The following is an 11,278-nucleotide window of genomic DNA, read 5'->3' as shown; positions in this document are numbered from 1 at the left end:
GGCGGATGAGTGATGATGGTGATAAGTGTGGTTTGAGGGCTAGGGTTTTAGTAGAACGATTACTGAGTCGACTCGGTTTTGACTCGAGAGTCGAGTATGCTTTTTGTATATGGTTTCAGTAAAGAGAACTTCGATTTTCATAATTTTACTTATATGTAGTCGGCCGATAATAGTTTTATCTTTGAAAATAGCTGTCATCCGTCACGTAGTTGGGGGCATGTTTGGGATTAAGTTTGAAAAATGATTATTGTTTTATTGGCTTTTTCAGAAAGTCATTTTGAAAAGCCAAGATTTCAGACTTTTAAAAAACTGCTTCTTAGCTCTTTCCAAAAGCTAAAATAAAAAAGGCTTTTGTGATTGTCAAACACATTTTAACTTATTGATTTTTTAAAAACACCAATAAACTAATAATCATTTTCAAACTCAATCCAAAGCACGCTCTTGATACTAATTGTTTTCATTGAGCGTTTGTTAAAAATTAAAAAACAAATCTAACAGAATTAAGTTTTTTTTTCAAATTTCACACTGAAGTTTTAGGGTTTTTGATCACAATGAGGATACAAGTCGATTGATTAAAACTTACTTCGAAATGGTGCTCCAAATAGTTTAATCTTTTGTCAATTGAAAGTTTAAGCACCCAAATTGAAGCACCGTTTGGAGCACCGTTTCAAGGTAAATTTTACATCAATCTTCTCATATCCTCATTCCGATCAAAAGCACTAAAACATCAGTTTAAAATTCGGAAAAAGCTTAGTGTGAAAAGTGAGAACGGTGGCAGCTATTTTAAAATTCAAGTTGTCTTTTGTAAATTGTGAACAAAATAAAACAACTAGTGTTCAATGAAAACAGTTAGTGTGAAAGGTGAGCCCGGTGACAGTTATTTTAGAATGTGGGGTTATTATTAGTCAACTGCAATAAAGTGAGATTATTAAAATTCAATTTGTCTTTTGTAAATTGTGAACAAAATAAATGTTTTATTACCTAAAATATTTTAATTTGTGACAGATAATAGATTCACGTCTTGAAATTGTTTAACTCGAATAGAATTTACTAGCTTATTCATAACCATGATCTAAACTACGACGTGACCCGCAATAACATGATGTGAACGTGTTTTAACCAGGCTGTAACTTGTAAATATGTTAGGTGGGACGTAAATGGGGTGCAAACAAGGAAGTTGTAAACATGTAAAGGAGGTCGTGAAAGGGTTAATGTGTTGAAATTAAAAATTATATATTTTTACAATCAAAATTTGTTTAGATTTATCTAAAATTAATAATTTATGCGTCGTGTTAAACGCTACCCTGTTTTGGTTGGCAAAAAAATCTAAGTCGAATGGTGACTGAAAATGAAAATGAAACATCTTCGATGGTTATTTGGGTAGGGCTCCAAATATAAGATTAATAAATAAAATTTTGTGGGTTCAGGTATGTATGTCACTTATTGGCACCTGACCCATTTACCTGAACATATACTCATATAAATACATTTTAAATTATAGTTTCCTTTTCATTTTAGTTTAGAACGACTAACTCACACCCACACTAATCCTACTCTTTTCGCTGGCTTTTTAGCCTAGTGGCATATGGTGTTTATCTACGTCAAATTGGTGTGGGGTCAAGTCCCAAGACGTGGGCAATAGGAGGATCTTAGGAGTAGAATTTAGCGGTGGTGCGTTTGTCGCTGAAAAAATTAATCCTACTCCTGAATTTACAAAGTTGTACATCATGATACTCTCCTCTTACCACTTGAGACGAAACATCATTATATACATCTTGATACCACTAGAATATAAGCCCTTCATTTGGCTTCTAAGTGCGTTTGATAATTCCTGCTTTTTATAAATTTCATTTTGGCATCATCCATCATTTCACTTAAAACAATTCGTAATTGCATGTGCACAAAAAAATATGAAATAATTTTCAGGTATTTGATGTCAATCAGTCACTAAAACTATAAACATGAAGGTTTGTGATGTTGGAAAAACTAACACTACTATGAAGTCACTCTTTTCATAACTAACAATTGATTTTAATTTTAAGTCGGGTATGGGACTATGATTACCAGTACCGGTTGTAATCTTGCTTCTTTAAAAATTTGCTATAATAATATAAAAATCTAAAAGAAGTCTAATTTAATTTAAATATTGTCTTAAAAGCTAAAAGCTTGATATCTAGGCTTGTCTTTCATTAAAAATAAAGCAAACTGGATTTTAATAATCTCAATTTAATACAGTTAGTCGATAATAATTCAACTTAGAAAATAGCTGTCAACAATCCCAACTTTCACACAATTTGTTTTTATTGGACCTCCATTAAAAAAACTTAACGACGTTAAGTTTTTTCTAAATTTCAAACTGTTATTTTAGGGCTTTTGATCGAATGAGAATACGAGTCAATTGATGTAAAACTTACCTCAAAACGGTGCTTCAAGCAGCTTGATTTTTGTTAAAATGACTAAAGCATCCATTAGTCGTTTGGACCAATGATAATTCAATCGGTTACAATTACTACTAAAAAAACATAAAAATTGAGGTGGACCAATGAGCTGGCGCTGGTCGGTAAAAATCGGGCGTTGGTAAAACCCGAGCGTTGTCGATCCCGGACGTTGAGCCAGCGAGTCTTCATAAATTCGGTCGGTCGCCGTCACATTTGTTACAGTACCGGAACTAAGAAAAAGAATAATTCATATTCGATCGGTTTTTGTTATGTTGGTACCAAAACTAAAACAAAATTGTCATTTGATTAATTTTCATTATGTTCGTTATGGATGCAGAACTAAAAAACAAAATAAATATGGTGCCGCCAAATGGTTGGGGGCTTTGAAGTACCAAAATTGTCTTTTAATCTAATTAGATAATTAACTCAAATAGGATTTACTGGTTTATTCATAAATCATAGCCATGATCTTAACTAGGATGCAACTCGAAATAGCATGACATGTGTTGTAAATGTGTTTTAGTGGAATTGTAACTTGTAAATATGCTTGGTGGGTGGTAAATGAGGAATGAACTATTATAATAAAGTGTCATAAAAAGGTTAATATGTCGCTAGTTATTTTTTAAGGTATAAACGGTTATAATAAATTTAATTACTATTTTTTAACTTATTTTCTTTTTAGAACGACTAATTCACATCCTTACTAAACTTACTCCTGTCGATAGCTTTTTGACCTAGTGTCATATAGTGTTTATCTCCATCAAATTGGTGTGGGGTCACGTCTCATGACCTGGGTAATAGGTGGGTTTTAGGAGTATCAGACTCTAGGGGTGATGTGTTCTTCGCTCAAAACATTAATTCTATTCCTTTGTACACCATGAGATGAGACTCGCCCCAAACCATCTGAAGAGAAACATCATTATACACACCTTGATACCATTAGACTATAAACCATTTATATATATTCTAATTGAGTTTGCTAATTCCTGCTTTTTATAGTTTTATTTTAGCATACTTAGAACAATTTAATTTGTAGTTGTGCATAACAACATGAAATAATTTTTAGGTATTTATTGTCAATCAAGTCACTAGCTATAAACATAAAGGTTTGTAATGTTGGAAAATTTTACTTGATTCTATGAAGTCGCTTACCGGACACGATTTTAAGTCACTATGGGAGTATGATACATATTTTTTTTAAACAACAAATTTATTTTCATCTAAAATTTTCCTATTTTTCATTTTGCAAGGATTTGAATTCATCACGTCCATTTTAAAAGGGCGGACACCATACCACTAGACTATTAAATATGGGATATTGGATTTTAATGATTCAAACTTTGGCCTATTGACCGGTATGAATCCCAACTTAAGAAATTCCCTAGGTTAATCGATAAAAATTGTCATTTCTCCAACTTGAGAGGGATAAATAAACTTCAAAACCCACCCGTCGCCGCCAGCATCACCTTCGTCGCCATCACTGCCACCAGCGTCACCTCCCCCGCCGCCCCCACCACCATTGCCATCGTCACCTTTGCCGCCACCACCGTCGCCGCCATGCAGATTATAGGTTTATGAAGGAGATTGAAAATTTATATTACTATTAATTAATATATATAGTAATGAAAAAAATATATAAATAATATATATTATATAATATTATTTTTATATATTTTTTAATTATAAAATATAAAAATTGATTAATAAAATGGTAAACGAGTTGACCTGGAGTCTGAAAGACCACTCATGAGCCGAACTCAAGCTTTAGAAATAAAGATAGAAGTGAGTCGAGCTCGAGCTCGTCTCGGCTCGTTTGCACCTCTAGTTGGAGAGTATATTAATAAACAAAATTTTTTTACTCCATCAATTTAAAGCAATGACATATTTTGCCCAAAAACTAATTGTGTTAGTATTTGTTAGAAAAAGGCTCGGTGGAGGTCAATATGATAAAAGTTAGGATTAACATTGGGAGTTTCTTAAGTTAGAATTAATGCCGGCCAATAAACCAAAATTTAGATTATTAAAATCCAATATCCCGTTAAATATTGATGGAGTATGATTACTAGTCCCAATTGTAATTTTGCTTCTTTAAAAATTTTCTATAATGATATAAAAATATAAGAAAAGTCTAATTTAATCTAAAGATAGGCTTAAAAGCTAAAAGCTTAATATCTAGGCTTGTCTTTGATATATAAAAAAAGTAATTATAAATGGAACATAGTTTGAATTTACATAAATAAATAAGGAGAACAACCTATGTAAGACAAATGATTTTTTAGCACCATTTTAATTCATAAATCTGTATTTTTCACCACAATATCTTTGTCACAACCAACAAACCTCTATGCAACATTTGACAAACCTTAAAACCATGAACTCATTTGTGTAACCAAATCTGCAACTGTACATCATGTAGCATTCCATTTAATATCAACATGTATCATCCCGTTTCGCGAGTTAATAAGATGGTACTTCTCATTAATACGATTATTATAAACGACGTCGACAAGGTTTATATCCACATGCCCCAAAGCTTCCTGCATGTTAAGGCAATCCTAACAAATGAATCATTTATACATTTGTTCTTGAAAGATAAAGGTCTACCTTTGATGAACTAAATCCAATCTTATGATTCCGTTTGCTTATTACTTCGATATGAATAGCGTCCTCAAAAGGAGGCTCGTCTAACATAAACTGAAACTCTTCGTTCCAACTTGGATCCTGAGTTTTCTTCATTATCTGTCGTAAAAAGTCAACCAAGTCAAGAATCAAACTGCGAGTCTAAACTAGTGAAATCATTATTCATTATTATAGGCCTGTAAACGAACCGAACAAACATGAACAAGGGCATGCTCGTGTTCGTTTATTTGACTTTAAACGAGCACAAACACTTAATCGAAAACATATTTTGTGTTTGTGTTCGCTTATTTAAAAAATGAATATGTTTGTGTTCGTTTATGTTCGTTTGTTTAAATTCTAAACGAACAGTTCACGAACATAACTGACAAAGATAAACAAACATAAATGAACATACATGAACAAATGTAAATGAACACAAACAAACATAAAGAAACATAAATGAACATGAATGAATAAATATAAAAGAATTAAGTAAATGACTATTCAGGATAATATTTAACTATTTTCTATTACTATGTAAATGAACATAAATGAAATAAACAGACATAAATGAACATAACTAAACGAGCGTTCATGAACATAAACGAACGAACAAACGAACAAAACATGTGTTCATATTTCTTTTGCTCAAATAAACGAACCCAAATTTTTTGTTCATGTTCGTTCGTTTATTAAATAAACGAGCATAAATGAACTTCCCGCCGAACGGTTCCAGCCTTCCAGGCCTATTTATTAATCATTAATCACCTTGGTTTTACGCTTCTCTCCTTTGAAAACGACTAAAGCGAAGGGGTTATTATGGTGTTTTCCTTCAACACTTGTTGCACTGATTACAGTCACCAAAAGTAATCCTGGCCTGTTAACAAACTCACTCCCAGGTTTTTTGGAAACAGTTTCTTTCCTCATATAGAAGTCAATAGGCCCATTAAGTCCCATGTTTTCTTCCACAAAAGGAACAAAAGTCATCTCCACTGTTATACTCCCCCTTGGCTTCCTGTTCCTAGGATCACTGGAATCCAAATTCTTGACCAAACCAATAGTCAACTCCTTTTTAACGTTCGGTTTTAATATCATCAACGGAATAACTTGCATTCCTAGTTTGTCATGCAGCCCAACCTGCACACAAAGTATTACAAATAGGGCTGTAAACGAACCGAATGAATGCGAACAAGGCCTTGTTCATGTGCGTTCGTTAAGGAAATAATGTGTTCACACGAAACGAGATTTTTTGTTCGCGTTTGTTCATTAAGGAAATGAATGTGTTCACAAACACAAACGAAAACAAATAAAATCGACAGAGCCTAGAGGACCGGCGTATTCATCAATGTGAATAATGAAAGCCTGCAAACTAATTGAACAAACACAAACAAGGGCATGCTCGCTCAATTAATATAAAACGAATACGAAACTTAATCGAACAAATATTTATGTTCATTGTCGTTTATTTAAAAAAGGAACATTTGTGTTTGTTTATGGTCGTTTGTTTAATATCTAAACGAGCATAACTGAACAAAGACAAACGAACATAAATGAACACAAACAAATATAAATGAACATAAATGAAAACACTTAAATGAACACAAATTAAAAAATACAAAACCATTAAGCAGATGGCTAATCCAGATAATAATTAATTATTTTCTATTAATACATAAATGAACATAAATAAGCAGACATAAACGAACATAAATAAACAAACATAAACGAACGTTCATGAACATAAATGAACGAACAGAACATGTGTTCATGTTCATTCGTTTAATTAAATGAACACAAATTTTTTCTTCGTGTTCGTTCATTTGTTAAATAAACGAACATAAATGAACTTCCCGCCAAACAATCAAGAACAGTTCATCGAACGTTCGGTTCGTTTACAGGCCTAATTACAAACTCATGATCAAAATGGAATATTGATGTCAAAAATACGAATAAAAAACGCACCTTTTCCCAGTCGTATACGTATAATTCAAGAACTTGTGACATGTGATCGTTTACAGTAAGTTTAAACTCTTCGTTCCACACGGGGTTCAGATTTTTAGTTTTGACCGACGTTTTCTTGGAAGGAATAATCCTCCCAGCTCCACTAAGTTTGAGCTTAACGTATGGATCAGAAGAACCGAGTAAATCCATCTTTAAAAGGTCACTCGCACGTATAACTTTCACGTGCAGTATGCCCACCGGCTTGTTTGCAGCTCCACTGTCACCAAATCAAGATTAGCATATGATAAATCATAATTAAGAAAAAGTTATTAGAACTTACACCGAAGCATCAAGAACCGGTATTTCTAGATACTGAGGCCATAAATAAAGACTAGCAATGTATTTCTTAATAATATTCTGTCATAAAACCAGCATTTAAACTGATTTAGTTAATAAACTTTAATATTCGGATAACGAATTTTTTTTTCAAAAAATGAAGCAAAAGAGGACCTGAATGAATTGATAGAGCCCCGGGATTGCCATTATATCGCCTCCCATTACTTTCAGCCCGAAATCCACATCCGGCTAAACAAATACACATCATAATATTATCCATAGAGACATATTTTAATATCTGATAGCACATAAATTTAACTACCTTGTCCAATAAAGAGACAACAACATTAGAAAAACATGGTAATGTTGGCACAAACGGTCTTAGTGTCAGCCGAACTGATGCAGTTATTTGCATATCTATTAACTGAACTTTGACCGGTAGATGTGAAACATTCAAAATAAGAATAATCTTGGGATTTCCAGCCCATTTAGCCGCGAGATCAAAGACCAAATTGTCCTCATTCAACTCGTGTACTTTTATACCTGTCAAGTTAATAACAGCAGCCTATAACTGTTATGCATAGTGTGTGATTATAATATTAGTGAACAAACATACCTTGAATTATAGGAGGAAGACTTCCAAATGTAAGGCTTTCAAACTCTATGGATTTTATAAAATACATGCCAATGTATTCAGCAAATATAGGTTTGCACATGCTTTCTATCATACCGCATATTGCCTATACAAGAATGAAATGAATGTGATACATGAGTTACTTCTTGTGCCTAACAAACCGAAAAAAGATTCATAAAGTGTCCAAATTTTGTGGCACCTTTTCGAGGTACGGCCACATATCATGAATTACGTCATTCAACCAGTCCACCTGTATAATCATTAAAAAAAAAAAACATGTTGCATTGTTATAAAAAGTTTGAAGATGATGAGTAAGAATGTTTGGATTTTGTACTCACTCGTTCATAGTCCGGGTGCTTTACCCATAATGGAAGCTCGGGTATAATATCAAGCAATGAACTTTTATCAAGTTCTTGAATCGGTCTAGTGAACGGATCCTGCAAATGTATGTTGAGAAACCTCTAACTGACCATATCAATAAAACATTAATATTACCAAAATAAGCAAAGTTGAACCAAAAATTAACAAAATACTGAAACAGGCAAGCTTTTGGAACCTAACAAATTTAGGCACCGCCAATCATATTCGGCCACGTAACCTTTTTGGGCTCTACTAGGCACTAGAGAGCCCTGCGGGTTTTAAGTACAAAATGAGTTGGTACATACAGTAAGCGGCACATGTCCAAGATGGGCTACATAAGTGCCTAAAGGAGAATAATAAGGCTAAGATCTTACATGTCTGTCACTGCTCCAGAGGAACCATGTATCCTCTGCCAGTGGTGGAGCTTGGACAAAAACACCCGGGGGGGGGGGGGGGGGTTCTCAAATTTTAGGTTGAAACAGGTTAATTTACACTACATATACAAATTTTCGAGCAAAAAACGGGCTAATTTACACTGTTGCGCAAAAAAACAGGAGACCGGGGCCACCCCTGGCCCTCAATAGGCTTCGTCCATGGGCTCTGCCAAGCACCTAGCCACCCAGACAAGCCAAATTTTAAGCCAACTACATATACGACGGCTAGGCTACGATAGTGCCTGACAAAGCTGGTTGGGCTATAAAGTTGCATGACTAGTTAGGCACCATTTGTGTCTAGCATCCCGTGCCTAGGCTCGTTTAGTGACCAGTTAGTTAGGCTCTAGGCTGTACTAGTTAGGCTCCAGACTTTTATCGTCTAGGCTATAATGGTGCCTGACTTTCAGCACCTCTGGAGCCCAACTAGCAAGGCACCATTTATTTAATAATAATGTTGTACCAAATTGCAAACATGGTACAATATTATTATAATTCAAGAAATGTTCTAACCATAGTTATCAAATGCTTAGCCGTACTCAAGGCGCATAGCCTCGCCTGCGGCCTAGGTGCAAGGCGTAAAAAAAGCGAGGGCCCAAGAAAAATTAAGCGCACTTAAATAAAAAATATGTTATGTACATGAAAAATAATACTCTTCTTAAAATAAAATAAACAAAGGCTATTATATAACATTTAATAACATCTAATTAGTACCAAAATATCTAAAATTGTCAAGATTCAAATGTAATTCCAAAACTTGAATAACAAAATGTATCAATATAACGCCTTTGACTTCTCCTGGATCTAAGCTTCAATAGTACCCCTTGCGTTTCTTTCATTCGGTTTTTATGTTCTCAAGTTCTTGGCATAAACAATGCTGAAGCGCTCACCTAGGAACTAGAAGCGCATTTATTGAGCCTTGCTTGAAGAAGGGGCCCAGGCGCAAGAAGCTAGGGCTTTTAATAACTATGTTCTAACTCAAATTACCAAAAGTAATTTATTAAGACATTTTATCAACACATACCGCACATCTTAAAAACAACTACAAGTTAAACCCATATTCACAAACACGAAACAAATAAGTCACCTTAACATCTGTCGAGTCAGTGCGTCCAAAAATAAGAAAACCAATAGAAACGCCAACCGGAATCCCAATCGCAAACCCTATGATCCCGAACAAGCTACAAACAAAGCTCATCTTAATATTGTTTCATTTGTATAATTATAATTCAAACAAACTTGATCTTGGTCTCTGAATAATATAAAAAGATTGATTGGTGTCTAAGGAAGATAAACACAATGGATTTACGAAACCAGTTAACGGGAAATAAAAGCGATAATTGGATGGTTTGTGGGGTGACGTTAACGTAGTGCAAAGAGTGTTGTGTTGTATCATGAAACACACGAGATTAAACAGACAAAAATGGGCTTTTGAGGTAGCGATACAAGACAAAAGAGATGAATACTAGGAGAGAAAGTACGTGTGTTAGTTAAGTTATGTTTTGTACCCTTCATTGTTTACGTTAGTATCAACTTCACCCCTTTGAAAATAAAATAATTTGTTTTACTAGTTGGAATTCATTGATCCAAATGACTAGGGTCTACAGGTAGAGGTGCACAAACCGGGTATTTTCAAGTATGGTCAATAAAAGTCAAAATCGGGTCCGGGTAGGAATCAGGTCCGAGTATAGTCGGGTATTTGACCTGGTTTTGACAGGGTTTTCCGGGTTTTTTTCGGGTTTCGGGTAGGTAGGGTCGGGTTTTTACCGGGTATTTCCGGCTCCACCGGGCCCGGGTCGGTTCCGGGTACGGCTTTGAGGAGAAATCCTATACCAAGGCCTACCTGCGAGTAGGGTACGAGTAGGAACCAGTTCCAGGTTGGGTACACCGGGTCAGGTTCAGAACCAGGTATTTTGTGCACCTCTATCTACGAGTGTGATACGGGAACATCCAATCCAATGGTATGATCAGACTTAATTGGCGACCCGTGTGGCGAAGGATTGGAGTGGATAACAAGTTGGAGATTTGAATTCAAATCTTCTTGATTGAATTCAGATTTCATTATCAATTATTGTTTGTTCAAATTTCAATTTCTTGGCTTATCTTTTTTTCTAGTTTATCTATTATATGTTTAGGATAAATAGAGCTCTGCTCTATTGTTTAGTTAGTTGATTATGTTTTAAAAAAAATTGTAAGGTGAAGCTTGTGGACGGAAGTTTCAATTCAAAAGCCTATAAATTAATTATTCGTTCTTGAGTTTGAGTATTATCGTAGATTCAGTATGACAGTGTAAACGATCACATTGAACCAGGTATTGTCTAGGTTGAGTTTGCCTCGTTTAATTTATGAGAGCTCGGGTTCGGCTCATTAAAGCTCTATTTGTAAAACTCAAGCTTGACTCGTGGGTGGATACTTGTTCTTTGACTCTCAGCTAGTTTTTTTTATTTATACTTAATTAACTGATATATGTGTACATTTATGTAAATAAATAAATTTTAGAAGTTTAACTTTTATTTGTA

The 11,278-nt window shown here is 34.4% G+C and overlaps 1 protein-coding gene across 1 annotated transcript; it reads right to left on the bottom strand.

Annotated features, from left to right (window-relative positions):
- Positions 1-4,827: 4,827 nt before the first annotated feature.
- On the bottom strand, positions 4,828-9,957 carry LOC143626854 (synaptotagmin-3-like). Its single transcript, XM_077096804.1, has 12 exons — positions 9,847-9,957; positions 9,784-9,801; positions 8,307-8,405; positions 8,168-8,218; positions 7,951-8,074; positions 7,657-7,877; positions 7,509-7,583; positions 7,339-7,415; positions 7,020-7,275; positions 5,826-6,194; positions 5,043-5,177; positions 4,828-4,975 (listed from the first exon to the last, which is right to left on the bottom strand). Exons 1-12 carry the CDS (start codon positions 9,955-9,957, stop codon positions 4,847-4,849), a joined length of 1,665 nt encoding a protein of 554 aa, XP_076952919.1. The 3' UTR covers positions 4,828-4,846.
- Positions 9,958-11,278: the final 1,321 nt, after the last annotated feature.

Source organism: Bidens hawaiensis, unplaced genomic scaffold, assembly GCF_021521415.1.
Source record: "Bidens hawaiensis isolate Kalapana, Puna unplaced genomic scaffold, B.hawaiensis_p1.1 tig00004525_1, whole genome shotgun sequence".
Classification (NCBI taxonomy): Eukaryota; Viridiplantae; Streptophyta; class Magnoliopsida; order Asterales; family Asteraceae; genus Bidens; species Bidens hawaiensis.
Note: the sequence above shows the minus strand (reverse complement) of the source record. Positions and strands in the feature narration are given on the sequence as shown.